Source organism: Phacochoerus africanus, chromosome 8, assembly GCF_016906955.1.
Source record: "Phacochoerus africanus isolate WHEZ1 chromosome 8, ROS_Pafr_v1, whole genome shotgun sequence".
Taxonomy (NCBI): Eukaryota; Metazoa; Chordata; class Mammalia; order Artiodactyla; family Suidae; genus Phacochoerus; species Phacochoerus africanus.
The window spans coordinates 60,013,952-60,037,600 of NC_062551.1; the positions used below are offsets into that span (position 1 = coordinate 60,013,952).

A 23,649-nucleotide genomic window follows, 5' to 3' on the forward strand; every position below is an offset into this window, starting at 1 on the left:
CCAAACTCATTCTATGAGGCCACCATCACCTTGATACCAAAACCAGACAAAGATACCACAAAAAAAGAAAACTACAGGCCAATTTCACTGATGAACATCAATGCAAAAATCCTCAACAAAATACTAGCGATGCACATCCAACAATACATTAAAAGGATTGTATGTCATGATCAAGCGGGATTTATCCCAGGGATGCAAGGGTTTTTCAATATCCACAAATCCATCAGTGTGATACACCACATTAACAAACTGAAGAATAAAAACCATATGATCCTCTCCATAGATGCAGAAAAAGCCTTTGGCAAAATCCAACACCCATTTCTGATAAAGACCCTTCAGAAAGTGGGCATAATGGGAACCTACCTCAACATGATAAAGGCCATATATGACAAACCCACAGCAAACATCATTCTCAATGGTGAAAAGCTGAAAGAATTCCTGCTGAGATCAGGAACAAGACAAGGATGTCTGCTCTTGCCACTACTCTTCAACATAGTTTTGGAAGTCCTAGCCACAGGAATCAGAGAAGTAAAAGACATAAAAGGAATCTAAATCAGAAAGGAAGAAGTAAAGCTATCACTATTTGCAGATGACATGATACTATACCTAGAGAATCCTAAAGACTCTACCAGGAAACTGTTAGAGCTCATCAATGAATTTGGCAAAGTCGCAGGATACAAAATTAATACGCAGAAATCAACAGCATTTCTATACACTGGCAATGAAAGATCAGAAAGAGAAATTAGGGAAGCAATCTCGTTTACCATCACATCCAAAAGAATAAAATAGCTAGGAGTAAACCTACCCAAAGAGACAAAAGACCTGTACTCTGAAAACCATAAGACACTGATGAAAGAAATCAGAGATGACACAAATAGATGGAAAGACATACTATGCTCGTGGATTGGAAGAGTCAATATTATCAAAATGACTATACTCCCTAAGGCAATCTACAGATTCAGTGCAATCCCTATCAAATTACCAAGCACATTTTTCACAGAACTCGAAGAAAGTATTTTAAAATTTGTTTGGAACCACAAAAGACCCAGAATAGCCAAAGACATCCTGAAAAGAAAAATGGAGCTGGTGCAATCAGGCTCCCTGACTTCAGACTATACTATGAAGCAACAATCATCAAAAGCGTACAGTACTGGCACAAAGACAGACATACAGATCAGTGGAACAGGATATAAAGCCCAGAATTAAACCCACGTACCTACAGTACTAATCTACTGCAAAGGAGGCAAGAATGTGCAATGGAGAAAAGACAGCTTGTTCAATAAGTGGTGCTGGGAAAACTGGACAGCCACATGGAAAAGAATGAAATTAGAACACTCCCTAACACCATACACAAAAATCAACTCAAAATGGATTAAAGACCTAGATATAAGACCAGATACTATAAAAATCTTAGAGGAAAACATAGGCCAAGAACTCTCCGACATAAATGACAGCAACATCTTCTCAGATCCATCTCTTAGAGTAATGACAGTAAAAACAAAAATTAACAAATGGGACCAAATAAAACTTAAAAGTTTCTGCACAGCAAAGGAAACCCTAAACAAAACAAAAAGACAACCCACAGAATGGGAAAAAATATTTGCAAATGAATCAACTGACAAGGGATTCATCTCCAAAATTTATTAACACCATCTACAGCTCAATACCGAAAAAAAAAAAAACAACCCCATCGAAAAATGGGCAGAAGATCTGAACAGACAATTCTCCAAAGAAGACATACAGATGGCCAAAAAACACATGAAAAGATATTCAACATCACTGATTATTAGAGAAATGCAAATCAAAACTACTATCAGATACCACCTCACACCAGTCACAACAGCCATCATTAATAAGTCTACAAATAACAAATGCTGGAGGGGTTGTGGAGAAAAGGGAACGCTCCTGCACTGTCGGTGGGAATGTAAGCTGGTACAACCACTATGAAGAACAGTATGGAGGTGCCTTAGAAAATTATACACAGAACTACCATATGACCCAGCAATCCCACTCTTGGGAATATATACGGACAAAACTTTCCTTAAAAAATGACACATGAGGAGTTCCTGTCATGGTGCAGTGGTTAACGAATCTGACTAGGAACCATGAGGCTATGGGTTCCATCCCTGGCCTTGCTTGGTGGGTTAAGGATCTGGCATTGCCATAAGCTGTGGTGTGGTTCACAGACATGGCTTGGATCCCACATTGCTGTGGCTCTGGCGTAGGCCGGTGGCTACAGTTCTGATTAGACCCCTAGCCTGGGAACCTCCATATGCCACAGGAGCAGCTCAAGAAAAGGCAAAAAAAAAAAAAAAGACACACGCACCCACATGTTCATTGCAGTTCTATTCACAATAGCCAAGACATGGAATCAACCCAAATGTCCACTGACAGATGACTGGATCAGGAAGATGTGGTATATATACACAATGGAATACTACTCAGCCATTAAAAAGAACAAAGTAATGCCATTTGCAGCCACCTGGATAGAACTAGAGACTCTCATTCTAAGTGAAGTAAGTCAGAAAGAGAAAGACAAATACCATATGATATCACTTATATCTGGAATCTAACATATGGCACAATTGAACCTTTCCACAGAAAAGAAAATCATGGACTTGGAGAATAGACTTGTGGTTGCTAAAGCAGGAGGGGAGGGAGTGGGAGGGACTGGGAGCTTGGGGTAAATAGATGCAGAATGTTGCCTTCAGGATGGATTAGCAATGGGATCCTGCTGTGTAGCACTGGGAACTCTGTCTAGTCAATTATGATGGAACATGTGAGAAAAAAGAATGTATACATGTATGTGTAACTGGGTCAGCATGCTGTACAGTAGAAAATTATATATATATAATAAAAATAAATCAATAAAAATAACATTTTTTCAAAAATCTTTGAATTTATTTAAACATGTTTTACCATCTATACTGTCTGATTCTTTTACTCTGACCAAGGAACTCAGGAAACCAAAAGCTGCTCTAAAAGTTATACTAAATATTTAAGGTGATATTTCATCTACTGAAAACCATACCATTAAGGAGAAATGGACTTAAAACAGTTTTAATATTTAAAGCACTATTAATATAATATGCTTCATTTAACTAAAACATCAAGTTGACATAATCTTTCTAATGATAAAGATGGAAGCATGGGAAAAAATTAAATGTTAATTCGAGGAAACACAACACACAATTATAGTTTCAGAGAAAGAACATAGAAATGGTCAAAGAGATACTTTGGTCAAAGAAAACTTGAGAGCAGAAGGACAGAGGTTGTGATATGTAAAGGTCCTACTTCATACTCAACCCACTTAAGAGGGTCCCGAAACCTACTCGCACCATGCTATTTTAGAACATTGAGATGGAGGACCTCAAAGGAGTTGATAGGGTAACAGGTAAAAACAATGTAAGAATTTTAATGGCATCTAATTAACCCACAGTGTACACTGGAGGACATTGGAACACCCAAACTATTGAGGGAGAAGAATCCTCAGACTGAAATATTGCAACTAAGTCATTCATCAAAAGATGCACTACCTAAATATCCTTCCATGGATATTGTGTGCTACATACACATCAATAAACTGAAAAATAAAAAACCTATGATTATGTCAATAGATGTCAGAAGGCGGGGTTTTTTTGTTTTTGTTTTTTTACACAATTCAACACCCATTTCTGAGGACAAAAATAAAAACCCTTCAGAAAGTTGGCATAGAGGGAACCTTCCTCAACATAATAAAAGGACATATATGACAAACCCACAGGTAACATCATTCTCAACGGTGAAAAACTGAAAGCCATTTCCAGTAGTATCAGGAGTAAGACAAGGATGTCCACCTCAACCACTGTTATTCAACATAATTTTAGAAGTCCTATCCATGGCAATCAGAGAAGAAAAATAAATAAAAGAAATCCAAATTGGAAAGCAAGAATCATCATTGTTTTCAGATGACATGATACTATACAGGGAAAATCCTAAAGACTCTACCAGAAAACTGTTAAATCTCATCAATGAATTTGGTAGAGTTTCAAGATACAGTATCAATACACAGAAATCAACTGCACTTCTCTATAGTAACAATGAAAAATCAGAAAGAGAAATTTGGGAAGCCATCCCATTTTTCATCACAGCAAAAAGAATGAAACACCTAGAAATAAACCAATCTCAAGAAACAAAAGAACAGGGATTGGGCCAAGACGGTAGACTACAAGGACTTAAGCTCACATGCTTTCACAAAAACACCCAAATTACAACTAACCATTGAACAATTATCAATAAAATAGACTGGAAACTTTCAAAAAAGATATCCTACACCCAAAGATACAGCAGCCACATCAAGAAGGTATGAGAGGTGCTTTCATAATATAAGTAACCCCATACCACTGGGTGGGTGACCTGCAGACTGGAAAATAACTATCACACAGCCTCTTCCACAGGAGTCAGAGTTCCTAACCCTATATCAGGTTCCCCAGCCCAGGGGTCTGGGATTTGGAAGATTAACCCTCAGAGCATTTAGCATTGAAGGCCCATGGGGTGTGTGCACTGGAGCTCCACAGGAGTGGAAACAAAGACTCCACTCTCGGAGGGCACACACAAGATTCCATGTGAGCTGGATCTCAGGGCAAAGCAGGGACCCCATAAGAATTTGGGCTCAGACCTATCTTTAGGTCTAGAAAAGTATCACAGGAAAGCAATGGTCAGTTGTGGCTCATTGTAGGGGCAGGACATTGGAGGCAGAAGTCCCAGGGCTATTCATGGGCATGAGCTCCCCTGGAAGCTTCCATTTTGGAAAAATCTGGCAGTTCCCATCATCGCTGAGAAGTCCCAAACCAAAAAAACAAACAGGGTGGGAACACAGCCCCACCCATCAGCAAACAGAATGCCTAAAGTCCTCCTAGGCACACAGCTGCCTCTAATCACACTCACATCAGGCAAAACAGACCTTAAAATAAAGAATGTCACAAAAGACAAAGAAGATCATTACATAATAATCAAAAAGATCAACCCAAGAAGAAGATATAAAAATTATAAATATATATGCACCCAACATAGGAGCGTGTCAACATATAAGGCAAATGCTAACAGCCTTAAAAGGATAAACTGACAACACAGTAACAGTGGAGGGATTTAACATTGTTTATTGAGATTTTTCTTGTTTCCTGAGGTAGGGTTGTACTGCTATAAACTTCCCTCTTAGAACTGTCCATGTACAGCAATGGACAGATCATTCAGACAGAAAATCAAGAAGGAAACACAGGCCTTAAATGATGCATTAGACCAGATGAACTTGAGGTATTTATAGAATATTCCATCCAAAAACAACAGAATACACCTTCTTCTCAAGTGCAGATGGAACATTCTCCAGCATAGATCACAATCTAGGCCACAAATAAAGCCTCAGTAAATTTTTAAAAAATTGAAATCATATCAAGCATCTTTTCCAACCACAATGCTCTAAGACTAGAAATCAACAATAAGAAACAAAAAGTATCAATTCCTATTGTGGTGCAGCAGAAACAAATCCAACTAGTAACCACGAGGCTGAGGGTCCAATTGCTGACCTCACTCAGTGGCATTGCTGTGAACTGTGGTGTAGGTCACAGATGCGGCTTGGATCTTGCATTGCTGTAGCACAGGCCATCATCTGTAGCTCCCATTCAACCTCTAGCCTGGGAACTTCCATACGCCATAGGTGCAACCCTGAAAAGAAAAAGAAAGAAAGAAAAACTGTGGAGCACATGGAGAATAAACAACATGCGACTAAACAACCAAGGGATCACTGAAGAAATCAAAGAGGAAATTTAAAAATACCTAGAAGCCAATAACAACAAAGATGCAGCAAACCAAAATTCTTGCACCAAAAGCAGTTCTAAGAGGGACGTTTATAGCAATATAACCATACCTCTGGAAACAAGAAAAATCTCAAATAAACAATGTAAACTTACACCTCAAGCAAATAGAGAAAGAACAAACAAAACCCAAAGTTAGCAGAAAGGAAAGAAATTATAAAGATGAGAGCATAAATAAATGAAATACAAAAGAGGAAAACAATAGAAAAGATGAGTCAAACTAAAAGCTGATTCTTTGAATGATCAACAACATTGATAAACCCCTAGCCAGACTCCAAGAAATAAAAGACTCCATAAAATGAGAAGGGAAAAGGGAGAAGTTACAGTGGACATCACAGAAATACAAAGGATCATAAGAGAGACTACAATCAACTATATGCTAATAAAATGAACAGCTTCAAAGAAATGGATTCTTAGAAAGGTACAACTTTCTGACACTAAACCATTAAGAAACAGGAAAAAAAAAAAATGAGTGGACCAATCACAAGTACCAAAATTGAAACTGTGATTTTAAAACTTCCAACAAACAAAAGTCCAGGATGAGATAGCTTCACAAGCTAATTATATCAAAAATGTAGGGAAGTTCCAATTGTGGCTCAGGGGTAACCAGGTCGACTAGCATCCATGAGGACATAGCCTCAGTCAGTGCGTTAAGGATCCAGCATTGCTGTGAGCTGTGGTGTAGGTCACAGACACAGCTTGGATTTGGTGTTTCTGTGGCTGTGGTATAGGCTGGCGGCTATATCTCTGATTTGATCCCTAGCCCAGGAATTTCCATATGCCACACTTGCGACCCTAAAAAACAAACCAAAAAAAAATTGGAAAGAGTTAACACCTATCCTTCTGAAACTATTCCAAAAAAATTTCAGAGGAAGGGACACTCCCAAACTCATTCTATAAGGCCACCATCACCCTGATACCAAAATCAGACCAAAAAAAAACCCACAAAAAAAAGAAAATTATAGGCCAATATCACTGATGAACATAGATGCAAAAATCCTCAACAAAATACAAGCAAACCAAATCCATCAATACATGAAAAGGATCATACGCCATGATCAAGTGGGATTTATCCCAGGGATGCAAGAATTTCTCAATATTTGCGAATCAATCAATGTGATACACCACATTAACAAACAGAGTAAAAATAATATCGTCTCAAAAGATGCAGAAAAAGCTTTTGACTAAACCCAACACCCACTTCTGATTAAAAATAAAACCCTCCAGAAAGTAAGCACAGAGAGAGCCTACCTCCACATAATAAAAACCATATATGACAACCCACAGCTAACATCATTCTCAGTGGTGAAAAATTGAAAGTATTTCCACTAAGATCATGAACAAGACAAGGATGTCTTCTCTTGCCACTTCTGTTCAACATAGTTTTCGAAGTCCTAACCAGGGCAATCAGAGAAAAGGAAATAAAAAGAATCCAAATTGGAAAGAAAGAAGAAAAACACTGTGCACAAATGGAATGATAATCGACCTAGAGAATCCTCCAGACCCTACCAAAAAACTGCTAGAGCTCATCCATCAGCTTGATCAAGCTGCAGGATACAAAATTAATACACAGAAATTGGTTGCCTCTCTACATACTAACAATAAAAAATCAGAAAGAAATTAGTAAAACAATCCCACTTACCATCATATAAAAAAATAAAATATCTAAGAGTAAGCCACCTAAAGAGACAAAGGAACTGTACTCTGAAAACTGTAAGATGCTTATTAAAGAAATCAAAGATGATAAAAACAGATGGAAAGATATACCACGTTCTTGGATTAGAAACATCAATACTGTCAAAATGACTAGACTACCCAAGGCAATCTACAGATTCAGTGCAATCCCTATCTAACTACCAGTGGCATTTTTCACAGCATTAGATCAAAAATTTTTTTAATTTGTATGGAAATACAATAGATTCTGAATAGCCAAAACAAGCCTGTTAAAGAAAAGTGGAGCTGCAGGAATCAGGGTCCCTGACCTCAGACAATACTACAAAGCTACAGTCATTAAACAATATGGTACTGGCACAGAAACAGAAATATAGACCATGCAACAGGATAGACAGCCCAGAAATAAACCCACATACAGTCAATTAATCTACGACAAAGGAGGCAAGAATATTGAAGAGACAGTCTTTTCTCCATTGTATACATAGTGCTGGGAAAATTGAACAGCTACATCTAAGAGAATGAAATTAAAACATTCTCTAACACCATACACAAAAATAAACTCAAAATGGATTAAAGACCTAAATACAAGACTGTATACTATAAAAGTCTTAGAGGAAAACATAGGCCAAACACTCTGACATAAACCTCAGCACTATCTTCTCAGATCCACCTCCTAGAGTAATGACAATAAAAACAAAAATAAACACATGGGACCTAATTAAACTTAAAAATTTTTGCACAGGAAAGGAAAGTCTAAAAAAGGACGACCCACAGAAGAGGAAAAAGTATTTGCAAATGAAGCAACCATCAAAGGATTCATCTCCAAAATATACAAACACCACCTGCAGCTCAATATCAAAAAAAAAAAAAACCCAAACAACCCAATTTTTAAAAATGGGCAGAAGATCTAAATAGATATTTCTCTAAAGAAAACATATGATGGCCTAAAAACACATGAAAAGATACTCAACATCACTAATTATTAGAGAAATGCAAATAAAAACTACTATAAAGGTACCACCTTATACCAGCCAGAATAGCCATCATCAAAAAGTCTACAAATAACAAATGCTGTAAAGTGGAGAAAAGGGAACCCTCCTACAGTGTTGGTGGGAAGAAAGTACATTGGTGCAACCGCTATAGAAAACAGAATGGAGTGTCCTCAGAAAACTAAAAATACAACTACCCTATGATTCAGCAACCCCACTCCTGGGCATCCATCCAGAGAAAACCCTAATTTGAAAAGATACGTTAACCACAGTGTTCACTGATGCACTATTTACAATACTGCTGGAATATTACTCAGTCATAAAAAAGAATGAAGTCATGCCCTCTGCAGCAACATGGATGGACCTAGAAACTATCACAATACGTGAAGTTAGACCATGAAAGACAAACCTCATATATCACCTATATTTGGAGTCTAAAAAAATGATACCAATCAACTTATTTGCAGAAGATAGATTCACAGACTTCAAAAAACTTATGGTGGGAGGGATGGACTATGGGTTTGGGATTGGCATATGCTCACTGAGATATATGGAATGACTGCCAATGGGGACCTGCTGTAGAGCACAGAGAACTCTACCCAGTATTCTGTGATAATCTACGTGGGAAAATAATCAGAGAGAATATACGTATGCATATGTATGACTGGGTCACTCTGCTGTACAGCAGAAATTATCACGACCTTATAAATGAACTATAATTCAATTAAAACATCGTTAAAAATACAGAAAGAGACCAAAGAGCTGTACTCGGAAAACTATAAGATGCTGATGAAAGAAATCAGAGGACACAAACAGATAGAAATATACACATGCTCTTGGATTGGAAGAATCAACATAGTCAAATGACAATAGCACCCAAGGCAACCTACAGGTTCAATGCAATCCCTATCAAATTACCAAGGACATTCTTCATAGAACTAGAACAGGATATTTTAAAATTTGCATGGAAACATAAAAGACCCCTAACAGCCAAAGCAATATTGAAAAAGAAAAACAAAAATGGAGGAATCAGGCTCCTTGTCTTCAGACTATACTACAAAGCTACAGTCATCACAAGAGTATGGAACTGCCAGCAAAAAGAAAAAAGGAAAGAAAAAAGAAATATGCATCAGTGGAACAGAATAAAAAGCCCAGAAATAAACCCAAGACACCTACAGTCAACCAATCTATGACAAAGGAGGCAAGGACACACAGTAGAAGAAAGATCTTCTCTTCAATAAGTGGTGTTCAGAAAACTGGACAGCTACAGGTCAAAGAATCAAATTAGAACACTCCCTAAAACCATATGCAAAAATAAACTCAAAATGGATTAAAGACATAAAAATAAGGCCAGATACTGTAAAACTCCCACAGGAAAACAAAGGCAGAACACTCTTTGACCTAAATCACAGCAACATCTTGTTTGATCCACCACCTAGATTAGTAACAATAAAAACAAAAATAAACCCATGGGACCTAATTTAACTCAAAAGCTTTTGTACAGCAAAGGAAAGCATAAAAACAAAAAGACAACCCACAAGAGAAAATCTTTGCAAATGATGCAAAAGACAAAGGCCTAATCTCCAAAATACACAAACAGCTCATACAACTCAATGAGAGAAAAAAAAAGTCCAATCTAAAAATGAGGAGTTCCCATCGTGGCTCAGTGGTTAATGAATCCGACTAGGAACCATGAGGTTGCAGGTTTGATCCCTGGCCTTGCTCAGTGGGTTAAGGATCCGGCGTTGCCGTGAGCTGTGGTGTAGGTCGCAGACTCAGCTTGGATCCCGTGTTGCATGGCTCTGGTGTAGGTGGGAGGCTGCAGCTCCAATTCGACCCCTAGCCTGGGAACCTCCATATGCTGCAGGAGTGGCCAAAGAAATGGCAAAAAATAATAATAATAGTAAATAAATAAATAAAAATGAGAAGACCTAAGTAGACTTTTATCCAAAGAAAACATAAAGATGGCCAGAAGGCACATGAAAAAATGCTCAACATCACCAATTAGAGAAATTCAAATCAAAACTACAATGAGGTACCACCTCACACCAGTCAGAAGGGCCATCATTAACAAGTCAATAAATAAAAAATGCTGGAGAGGGTGTGAAGAAAGGATTACCCCCCCTCACAGTTGGTGGGAATGTAAATTGGTACAACCACTATGGACAACAGTATGGAGGTACCTCAAAAAACTAAATATAGAACCACCATATTATACAGCAATCCCACTCCCGGGCATAGAGCCCAACACAACTGTAATTCAAAAATATACACATACCCCTATGCTCACTGCAGCACTTTTCACAATAGCCAGGACATGGAAACAACCTCAATGTCCATCAACAGATGAATGTATTAAGATGTGGTACATACATACAATGGAATACTACTCAACCATCAAAAAGAATGAAATAATGCCATTTGCAGCAACATGAATGCAGCTAGAGATCTCATACTAAGTGAAGTAAATCAGAAAGAGAAAGACAAATACCCTATGCTATCACTTATATGTAGAATCTAAAATATGGCACAGATGAACCTACCTTAAGAACAGACACAGACTCAAACACAGAGAACACAGTTGTGGTTGCCAAGAGGGAAGTGGGAGGGAGTGGAATGGACTCTGAGTTTGGGTTGCTAGTTGCCAACTGTTATATTTAGAATGGATAAGCAATGAGGTCCTACTATGTATCACAGGGAACTATGTCCAGTCTTTTGGGATCAACCATGATGGACGGTAATATAAGAAAGACAATGTATGGTATGTGTGTGACTAGGTCACTCTGCTGTACAGCAGAAATTGGCACATTTAAATTAACTGTAATAAATAACAATTTTTAAATGGTGCACTAGACAAATTTTCCATCAAGCAAGCTCTCAAAAATATTATGTCCTGTTGACATTTCTCAAGCAGCTATTACAGAACAGGTCTCCTGAAACAGTGATGAGACAGACAGACGTGGAATCTATGGGGAAAAGAGAGAGGTAACATTTCTGAGTAGACAATGGAATTTAAGGTTAAATAGGGTCCCGGGTCAGCAGCTACGTGGCAACCCGTACAGACTGGAGAAGGATGTGGGGCTTCTGGAAACTGTCTAGAAATAATGACAAGGGAGATGATCGATTTCTCGATACACTGGATGGTATTATACTTCCCCAACAATTGAGGAATGATGTACCAGTAGTCGCAGAGGTAGTTAAACCCAAAAGAGAGCAATTATCAACTTAAAAACAGAAAATGGTTCCCCCAAAAGGCACGTGCAGTGGGCTCAACAGTGATCCCCTAAAGATGCTTCCATGTCTGGATCCCCTGGACCACTGAAGACAATTTCAGAGGAGGTGGTAGATGTGGAACCCATTAAATGGATGCTCGGTCAAGCCACTGGTCTGTGATCACTGTAAGGGGGTACCCAAACCTGTTTCTTCTTCTGGAACCTCAGGTTCTTCTTGGCCTGGATCCTGGAGCCCCAACGCTTGTGTGCTCTCTGAAACCAAACATCGGTGGTGGGATCGTGAGATGCCCAGGGTGAAAACAGCTCCACCATGATGCACATTCTCAGGAGAACCATTTCGCTGACAAGTTTGACTTGAAGAGACGTAGGAAATCATACCCTAAAGCCTCATACACCCCCATTTGGAAACATGCTACTTTGCCGAGGCCATAGCACCCATGAAAAGTGCATCCCTGGAGTTCCTGTTGGGACTCCATGGGTTAAGCACCTGACATCATGTCCATGAGGATTCAGGCTCAATTCCTGGCCTTGTTCCGTGGGTTAAGGATCTACCGCCTAAGGAGTAAGCTGCCGTGTAGGTCGCAGATGTGGCTCTGATGTGGTGTCTCATGGGCTGTAGCTGCAGCCCTGATTGGACTCTTTACCTGGGAATTTCCATATACCACAGGAGCAGCTGTGGGGGAAAAAAAACACACATCCCTCCTCTGGGCTGTGGATCCAGCTCGTGCCCCAAATAGCCCGGAATGCTCTTCTCCCCCCATGATAACCACTTGGTTCACTCCCTCACCTCTGAATCTTTGTTCTCATCTCAGCCCCTCCACAGTGCCTGAGGGTCCTAACTGACCCTGCACCTGATTCCTACACCACACATGTTAGGCAGCCCCTGTCCACATTATCCTCTCCACTGTATCTATCACCTTCAATGCACCGTATCATAAAGGCTTTGGATCTAAAGCAGATGTAGCTCATTTTATAAACACTATAAAAGAAATAGAAACTTTAAAGATTGGGAATCACTATGTCATACGCCTAAAACTTATACAAATATGGTGCATCAACTATACCTCTGTTTAGGTACCACCTCACGCTGGTCAGCATGGCCATCACTCACAACTCTGCAAATAACAAATGCTGAGAGGGGGTGGAGAAAAGTTGGTGTTGGGGGGGAAATGAAAGCTGGTACAACCACTGTGGAAAACAGCAGGGAGGTACCTTAGAAAACGAAATATAGAACTACCACATGACCCAGAAATCCCACTTGTGGGCACATATTTGGACAAAACTTCCATTGGAAAAGATATATGCACCCCTATGTTCACTGCAGCACTATTCACAATAGCCAAGACATGGAGACAACCTAAACCTCCATCAAAAGATGAATGGATTAAAGAGACGTGGTATAAAATGAGATAGGTTGGGGGGGGGACACACACTGGGGGTTTGGGGTGGAAATGGTACAAAATTTGGTTGTGATTATCGTTGTACAACTATAAATGTAAAAATTCATTGAGTAATTTTTAAAAATTTTTAAAAGATGTGGTATATATACACAAGGGAATATTACTCAGCCATAAAAAAGAACAAAATAATGCCATTTGCAGCAACATGGTTGCAATGAGACACTACTACATAGCACAGGGAAGTGTATCTAGTCACTTTGGAATGAACATGATAGAGGATAATGTGAGAAAAACAATGTATGTATATGTATGACTGTGTCACTTTTCTATACAGCAGAAATCGACAGAATATTGTAAATCAACTATAACAAAAAATATTTTTAAAAGAACTGCATACACATAGTGTACTTACACACAATGGAATACTACTCAGCCATAAAAAAGAATGAAATAATGTCATTTTCAGCAATATGGCTGCAAACATATTCTCATACTAAGTGAAGTAAGTCAGAAAGAAAGAGACAAATACCATATGCTATCGCTTATATGTGGAATCTAAAATATGGCACAAATGATCCTATCTGCAAAACAAAAACAGACAGAACAGACTTGTGGTTGCCAAAAAGAAGGTGGGAGGGAGTGGGGTGGACAGGGCGTTTGGGGTTGGTAGGTGCTATTACATTTAGAATGGATAAGTAATGAGATCCTACTGTACAGCACAGTGAACTATATCCCATCTCTTGTGCTAGAACATGAAGATAGTATGAGAAAAAGAATGCATATATATGTATGACTGGGTCACTTTGCTATACAGCATAAATTTGCACAACACTATAAATAAACTCTGACTTTAAAAGACAATGTACCACATCTTCTTTATCTTTGCCTCTGTTGATGGACATTTAAGTCGCTTCTATGTCTTGGCTACTGTAAACAGTGCTGCAGTGAACACTGGGGTGCATGCATCTTTTCAAATTACAGTTTTCTCCAGATATAATCCTGGAAATGGGATTGCTGGATCATATGATAGATCTATACTTAGTTTGAGCAATCTCTATACAACGGAATATTACTCAGCCTTAAAAAAGGAAATAATGCCATTTTCAACAACATGGATTGAGCTAAAGAGTATCATATGAAGCGAAGTCGGACAGAAAAAAATATCATATGAGATCACTAATATGTGGAAGCTAATAAAAATGATACAAAAGAACTTTTTCACAAAACAGAAAGAGACTCAAAAGATTTCAAAACCAACCTGATGGTTACCAAAGAGGAAACGTTGGGGAGGGGATAAATTGGCAAATTGGGATTAATATACATACACTTCTATATACAAAATAGCTAACTAAGAAGAACCTATTATATAGCACAAGGAAATCTACTCAATACCATGTAACAATCTTTGGGGGGGAAAAATCTGAAAAGGAATGGATATATGTGTAATTGAGTCACTTTGCTGTACACCTGAAACTAACACAACACACTCGTAAGTCAAGTATACTCCAATAAGATTAAAGATAACAGGAATAATAATACTCTACCATAAACTTACAGAGCTCTTTAAAATAAATAAAAAGAATAAACATTTGGGGGGGAAAGAGAAAATAGGGCCCAGTGGTATGTCATTTGCCCAGGGTTACAGTTGGTGAGGTAGACCCCGTCTTTGAATCCAGGTCTGACATAAGAACCTGAGCTCTTAAACCCGTCGTCCACCAAAGACAGCACACTTGTGCCTGTAAACAGGTGGATGTACAATTTCACTCACAAAGCCCTCTGCCAAAGCAGCGTTCCCACACAGACACCGTCACTGTGCTGTGTTTCCTAGAAGACGTAGCTGAAGTAATGTCAGTTGTTCTGGGCTGTCCCCTGGACCCTTTTGGGGGCTGTCCCACATTGCTGGTGGGCGGGGTGTGGTAGAGGACGTCCTCCTGCTTAGGAGGTATCCTTTGCCAGCACCCCGCCCTTAGAGGGCTAGGAGGAAACCAGGGAAGCACTGGGCAAAGGGGTCATGTGGTGCTGATCCACACAGGGTGTTGACAATGCCAGCTTGGACCAGTGGCCAGGAAGGAAATCCTTCCTTTACTGGCATTCTCCTTGGCACAAATATCTCCCTCTGTGATTGCCAAGCAGGAACAGGGTTTATCGATTCTGGATCCCATTCCCTAGCTCTCTGCTCAACATCTCCCTGCTCCAGACAGGGTTCTGCAAGGGATTTATGATGAGGAGGTGGCAGAGGAGGTAGAGCTGGGAGAGGCAGAGACAGCAAGTCCCCGTCCCCTCCCCCACCCACCCGACGATGTACAAAGCCTGAGTTTCCAGGACTCCAAACCTCCCACGCCCAAAGGTTTGCCAAGACTTAAGGTTGCCACCTCCCACTGCCACTCCTTAGAACCCATACCCTCCATGTGGAGGCATGAGAAGTAACATACTGACAAACTCAGAGCCCTGGGGACCCACTGCCTGAGTTCACATTCCAGCTCTCAGACAATTTACTTGAGTTTTGTGCCTCCCTTTCATTGTCTGTAAAACAGGAATAAGAGAACCTCCTTCTTGGCAGAGTGTGAAAAATAAACACCAAGGCACAGAAAACGTTAGGATCAGTGCCTGGTTTGTAACAGGCACCAACGAACATTATTCTCCACAGGTCTCAGAGGCAGTTACTTCTGCCACAAAACAGCCTATGCATTCCTAAAATTCACTGCAGTAGGCCAAGATGCATACTAAAAACCAATTGAGTTTTTTTAATAGGAAATGATATCCATGAAATTTGGGGGGGGGGGCACCTGCAGCTTATAGAAGTTTCCCAGCCAGGGATTGAATCTGCACCACGGTCCGTGACACATTTTTAAAAGCTAGAAACATGAAAATGGCAGCACATTCTTTTCCTCACTTCATTTTCCATCATCAAGTTCTATCCCAAGAGATTGGCTACACGTCCCTGTGCCGTACAGCAGGACCTCACACGAGAACAAGAATGTGTGTATACGAATGACTGGGTCGCTATGCTGCACAGCAGAAATTGGCACAACACTGTAACCGACTATAATTTGAAACGATAGCACAACTCTACACTTATTAACTAGCTTTGCAACACATCACTAGTACACTAAATCCCTACTGAAATGCTACAATAAATACTACAATAAGTAAATAAATGCTCCATCTGGGTACAGTTTCGTTTTGTTCTAGGGTTGTTTTTCAGTTTGTTTGTTTTTAAGTATAGTGGATTTACAATGTTGTTGCCATTTCTGCTGTACAGAATAGTGACCACTCATACATACGCATACATATCTTTTTCTTGTAGTACCTTGTATATTGGTCTACCCCCAAGAGATTGGATATAGTTCCCCATGCTGTAAGGTAGGACCTCATTACTTATTCATTCTAAATGTAACAGTTTGCATCTACTAACTTGAAATTCCCCATCCATCCCACTTCCTCCCCCCTCCCTCCTGGCAACCACACATCTGTTCTCTAGGTTTATGAGTCTGTTTCTGTTTTGCAGATAGGTTCATTTGTGCATATTTTAGATTCCACATATAAGTGGTATCATATGGTCCTTCTCTTCTTTGCATTTGCCTCTTGGGAAAAAAAATCATGCATAAGCCAACATGAAATTCCTATTGTGCTCAAACCCAACGATGTCACTGGGTCACATCCCCACTTTCAAAAGCAGTTTTTCAACAGAACTGAACATGCATCTTTCAAACCCTCTTCTTGCTTTTGACCACCAACTCCTCCCATGCTAAGAGTACAAACCTGGATAGCCTTTATACCTTTAAACTTTTATAGCCCATCAGGAAGATTCTTAGGAAGAAGACCAGCACCTTGCAAGGACACTGTAACAATCCTCTAACAATTTCCCTGCTCCCATGAGTTCCAGGCAGCATCCCACTCACCGTTCATCTCTGCTCTTATCTCCTCACATCGTGACATCAGCTTCATATTCTCAAAGATGCAGAGGGTCACATCCCGTATCTGTGGTACCGATAAGTAGTCACTCAACAGACAGAATAGGTTACTGGGACCAACGGCTTTCAAGTTTGTCCAGGGGATCTTCGGGAAGTTCTCAGGCATCAGCTGTGGGGACTGGAGGCAAAGTTTAAATTCCTCCAGCTGATACTGATCCAAGCCCTTCAGGTAAGACATGAATTTATCCAAGAAAGTGTCATCCATGGAGATGCCAGCAGAGGAACTCATCTGGACCAACGTGCAGCGTTTCCAGCTTCACTCAAGAACCGTTAGGTCCACGACAGTAACAGGACCTGTAAAAAATAAACAGACAGTTGAGACCATGAATCATGGTCCCCTCCTTCAAAACCCTCTCATCTACCCACTTCATTTTCTTCTCAGAGCCCTCCTGCTTCCTGTGTTTGGAGGCTCTTCATCTCCTCCTCTCCCACAAGAATGCCAATCCCCTCTGAACATCCATCCTTGGCTGGACCAGTCCCTAGAAGCGCCCTGGGCACACGTGAGGTGCTCACTGCTGAAGAAAGGGAACCCGCAATACCCATGAAGGAACGTTCCCACACTGAGGTGTGGGCAAGTCCTTCTGGCAGATACACGATTTGGTTTGACCTTGACGCTGACTAGAACAGACTATCACAGGGCTTGTCAAACATACACTGTACACCTGCTTGAACCATGGAAGAAAAGAGAGGAGCTGAACATGCAGTTAGACTGAGTGCTAGGTCTCCAACAGTGGTCACACCAACAACACACCCTCAGGGGGGTTGGGATGGGGAAAACCAGATGACGCATTCTGTGCTTTCGCCTCAGGCTCCTAGACAGTTAGACGCATATCTAAGAATATCAAGGACCCCAGATTCTTCTATCCTTCCATTCATAGCAAAACACTGAAGTTGTCACCTTGAGATACCTGTTCCTTGAGATCAGCAGTCGTCTTTTAGAAAGATGGATGATTGACTAGGCAAAAAAAAAAAAATCCCAGCCCCCAAAATATATATGCATATATTTATGTATATACATGTACGTACATGTATGTATATACATATAAATTAATTTTCATACATACACACATATATAAGATGCCTACACCCTTATATACACAGGCTCCTCCATTACCTCTTTGGAGCAATTCTCTCAGAGCTACGGAGAAGCTGTTTCCCAGGGTATTGCCTTCTGTTTGGTTCGAGAAAAGCTCTCCTCTATCTTATTATAGTTTATTAATTATCTGCATCCACCATCTTAAGCATTTACTACACACTATGAATTGTGACCCTCATTTTATTCTCTAAGCCAGTATGTTCATCAATTCTGTTTTTTTTTTAAGTGAAAACAAATGACATCTTCACAAGGCTGTCAAGAAGAAAAAATACCCTGCCACCTAGATTCTAGGTTCTGTGAAAATGTCCTTTTAAAATGAACTAGGGAGTTCCCACCATGGCTCAGCAGAAATGAACCTGACTAGTGTCCATGAGGACGCAGGCGATCCCTGGCCTCGCTCAGTGGGTTAAGGATCCAGTGTTGCGCCAAGCTGGGGTGTAGGTCGCAGACGAGACTCGGATCCGGTGCTGCTGTGAGCTGTCATGTAAGCTTGCAGCTGCAGCTCCGATTAGACCCCTAGCCTGGGAACTTCCATATGCTGTAGGTGTGGCCCAAAAAAGAAAAAAAATTAAAATGAACTTCCAAGAAAGGTTCCAGTCAAAGCTGTGTAACCAGGGGCTGGGGCGGGAGGGAGGGAAACAAGGGGGAGATGCTGGTCAAAGATTCACAAGGTTCTGTTACAAGATGAGTAACATCTAGGTACGTGAGGCACGGCATTAGTAATACTCTCTGTGTACTTGACACTTGCTAAGGGAGGAAACCTGACGTGTTCTCACCACACACACAGTGAACTGTGGGAGGTGACGGGGGTTCATTAACTTGACTGGGGTGACATCTTGCTGTTTCTATTTGTGTTAAATCATGTTTGATACCTTTAAAAATCATTCCATACAACATCAATACCTGCAATTTCTATGTGTCAACCTTATCTCCATACAGCTGGAAATCTTTTATTTTTCTTTCAAGTCTGGTGCAGTGTTTAATATGCAACATCACTGTTCGCAGAAAGACCTTCTACTCTGACAATATACGAAACAGGCGTTTAGCAGCTGGAACATAAGGACTGTACAGAAGAGGGTGGACTAATTTGAAAGTGCAGGGGACCGGGATGGCCTCCTTTCCTTAGTGACCAAGAGTTCTCCAGAACTCCCTCTTTGTTTCAACACATTGTAACTCTGCGTCCCCAGGGCCAAACTGTGTCTGGCATAGAGTAAGGACATGAGAAATAAACGCTGGATGAAGAGCTCCTTTCTTTGATGGTTTTCTACTTTATAGTTCTTTCAGAGGCTTCGTTATAAACATCATCATGTTTGTGGGCGTGTGGACAGTTCAGCACGAACGATGATACAGAAGGCACTGTCAGCAGACACAGATGCCACTAAAACCCCCTAACCACTGTTCCCGACCGAACTATGGCAGCACATAAAGGAACAAAGAGCACAGAAGTGGCTGGTGTGCGAATAAATGTGCAAGAATAGGGACCCTTGACAGTGACAACAACTCATGGAATTTATAACATAGATAGTAAAATATGAGACCAGTAACACAAAGGATGAAAGCAAAGCACCCCACAGACAACTATTTCGAAATTTGAGTATTGGTCAGAAAATCAGGATGTAACCTTGGGTGAACTACTGGTCAGAGGTGAACACTGAGCTTTCTAGGGCAGCTACTCTAAGGAAAAGTAAGAGAATATGTAGCTAAGTTAAAGAAAACAATCAATGACAGAAGCAATTGTATTCAAAAAAATAGACAAGAAAGGCATAAGCACAGAAGACAGAGGTTGGAAAACAAGTATCAAGATAATAAATAGCAAATGTGTTAGCAATTATATAAACATAAGTGGCCTAAACACTAACTAAAGATGATGGTATAAGAAAAATCATGTGTATATATACATGACTGGGTCACCATGCAGTACAGAAGAAAGTGGCATGACACCGTAAATCAACTGCGCTCTAATTTTTAAAAAACACTGTCAAACTAGATTAAAAATAAAAGGTACACTTCAGGTATCAGAGTATAAAACATTTAAACTAAATTAATGGGGGGAATGTGGGGTACACCACCTAAGCAGAAGAAAATGGGTATAGCCAAATCATTGTTAAAGTAGATTTTAAGGCAGAATTATTACAGAATACAGAGCACATTTTTTTGCCTTTTTTTTTAAGGGCTGCACTCACAGCTTATGGAGGTTCCCAGGCTAGGGGTTCAATCAGAGCTACAGCTGCCAGCCTACGCCACTGCAACGTGGGATCCAAGCCACGTCCGTGAACTCGACCAAAGTTCACACCAATGCTGGATCCTAAACCCACTAAGCAAGGCTAGGGATCAAACCTGCAACCTCATGGTTCCCAGTCGGATTCGTTAACCACTGCGCCACGATGGGAACTCCCCAGAGCACACTTTCTAATAGGATCAATCCAATAGGAAGACTGATCAAGTCTAAAATTTTATGTTCCAAATAGTATAGCTTCAAAATATATAAAATAAAAATAGAACTAAAATGATTAATTGGAGATATAAACACATGTCCCAATAATGAAAGGAACAAGGAGGGAAAAAAATTTAAGGATATAAACTATCTGAATCACATCATTAATCAATCTGACCTAAGTGAAAGAGAGATCTATAAAGACATAACTCTACACCCACCAAATGAAATAAAAGTATTTAGTAGGTGGTCAGAACCCTTCAACAGGAACCCCATAAATGAGGTTAACCAAATGACACAGAAAATTTTCACTAAAACCTCAATGAAATAATTTTACCACCCATGTGGCTAAAATGCTAAGGGCTGACATCACCAAGTGCTGTCAAAGATGTGGAGTAACTGGAATGCCCATACAATACTTGTGAGAGGGTTAAAAACACATCTACTTTGTAGAAGTGCAGCATAAATACCCTGCAATTCCATTCCAACCTACTAGCCAAAAAAAAAAAAAATCCATCAAAAGACATGTCCAAGATCCTGAAGAAAGACAACAAAGCAGGAGGCATAACTCTCCCAGACTTAAGACAATACTAAAAAATTACAATGATCAAAACAGTGTGGTACTGGCACCAAAACAGACATATGGATCAGTGGAACAGAACAGAGAGCCCAGAAACAAATCCACACCTACAGTCAATTAATCTCCCACAAAAAGACCAGAGTATCAAACAGGAAAACTCTCTTCAGCAAGGGCTGTTGGGAAAACTGTATGCTGCACATAAATCAATGAAACGAGAACACATCCTCACACCATGCACAAAAATAAACTCAACATGGCTTCAGGACTCATATATAAAAACAAAACACCCTCCAACACCTAAAAGAGACCATAGGCAAAACATTCTCTGACATAAGTTGTACCAATGTTTTCTTAGGTCAAGTAAAAACAAATAAAAAAAGGCAACAAATAAAAACAAAAACAAACAAGTATCGAATCAAACTTCCAAGATTTTCCACAGCAAAGGAAATGATACAAAAAGACAACCTATGGAACTGGAGAAAATATATGCAAGCCATGCTGTTGCAAGAGCTTAATTTCCAAAATATATGAACAGCTCATACAACTCAGTAACAAAAAAAAAAATGAAAAATGGATGGAAGACCTAAACAGACATTTCTCCAAAGACGACAAACAGACACATAAAAAGATGTTCGTCATTGCTAATTATTAGATAAATGCAAGTCAAACCCACAATGAGGAGTTCCCATTGTGGTTCAGTGGATTGAGAATCCAACATAGTGTCCACGAGGATGCATGTTTAATCCTTGGCCTTGCCCAGTGGGTTACAGATCCAGCATCGCTGAAAGGTGCAGCAAAGATCGCAGATGTGGCTGAGATCCTACGTTTCCATGGCTTAGCATAGGCCTGCAGCTGCAACTCTGATTCAACCCCGAGGCCTCAAACTTCCCATATGCCATAAGTGTGGCTGTAAAAACAAAGGGAAAAAAACTACAATGAGGTGTCACCTCACACCAGTCAGAATGACCATCTTCAAAAAATCTACCAACAATAAATGCTGGAGAGGGTGTGGAGAAAAAGGGAACCCTATTACACTGTTGGTGGGATTGTAAGTTGGTGCAACCACTGTGGAAGGCAGTATGGAGAGTCCTCAGAAAACTAAAAATAGAACTACCATCTGATCCAGCAATCCCACTCCTGGGCATCTAGCCAAAGAAAACCACTACTCGTGAAGACACACGTACTCCGACGTTTACGGCAGCACTATTTGCAATAGCCAAGACATGGAAACAACCTAAATGTCCATCGACAGAGGATTGGATCCAGAAGATATAGTACATATACACAATGGAATATTACTCAGCCATTAAAAGGAATGAAATACCAGCATTTTTAGCAATATGGGGGGACCTAGAAATTATCATACTAAGTGAAGTCAGCCATATGATGAGACACCAACATCAAATGCTTTCACTGATGTGTGGAATCTGAGAAAAGGACAGATTGAACTTTGCAGAACAGATGCTGACTCACAGACATTGAAAAACTTACGGTCTCCAGGGGAGACAGTTTGGGGGGTGGGGGATGTGCTGGGGGTGGGGGATGGAAGTCCTGTGAAATTGGATTGTTATGATCATTATACAACTACAGATGCGATAAATTCATTTGAGTAATAATATAAATAAATAAATAAATAAAAGTCTACAAACAATAAATGCTGAAGAGGGTGTGGAGAAGAGGGAACTCTCCTACAGTGTTGGTGAAATATTCATTGGTGCAACTGCTATGGAGGACAGCATAGAGGTTCATTTAAAACTAAATGTAGAAGTTTTAGGATCCAGCCATCCCACTCCAGGGCATGTATTCAGAGAAAACTCTCATTTGAAAAGATACATGCACCCCAATGTTCATTGCAGCACTACTTACAGTAGCCAAGATGTGGAAGCAACCTAAACGTCCATCCACAGAGGAATGTATGAAGAAGTGGTACCTATACAGAATGGAAAACTACTCAATCACAAGAAGAATGAAATAATGACATGTGTAGCAAAATGGATGGATCTAGAGATTATTATACTAAGTGAAGTCAGTCAGAAGGAAAGAGACAAATACCATTTGATATCACTTACATCTGCAATCTCATGTACAGTGAGACACTGATGTTCACCCTCTCAGCTCATTTCCATTATGTGACACAGTGTTATCAGCCAGAGTCACAGTGTGACATTAGCTCCTCAAATTCCACTACGTGACACAGTGTTATCAGCCAGAGTCACAGTGTGACATTAGCTTCTCAAATTCCACTACATTACACAGTGTTATCAGCCAGAGTCACAGTGTGACATTAGCTTCTCAATTTCCACTACGTGATACAATGTTATCAGCCAGAGTCACAGTGTGACATTAGTTCCTTCGGGCTAGAATGAGCAGATCTCACAAGCTCACATGTGGGCTGTCAAGATGTGTGTTTACAAAGTCCT

The 23,649-nt window shown here is 40.1% G+C and overlaps 1 protein-coding gene across 1 annotated transcript in view; it reads right to left on the minus strand.

The window, feature by feature from the left end:
- The window catches only part of NLRP13 (NLR family pyrin domain containing 13), a 40,562-nt gene extending 23,214 nt beyond the window's left edge, over window positions 1-17,348 (minus strand). The window contains 3 exon segments of the mRNA XM_047791391.1: window positions 11,929-12,098; window positions 14,779-14,881; window positions 17,048-17,348. Of these exon segments, the coding sequence (XP_047647347.1) occupies window positions 11,929-12,098; window positions 14,779-14,881; window positions 17,048-17,348 (574 nt within the window).
- Window positions 17,349-23,649: the final 6,301 nt, after the last annotated feature.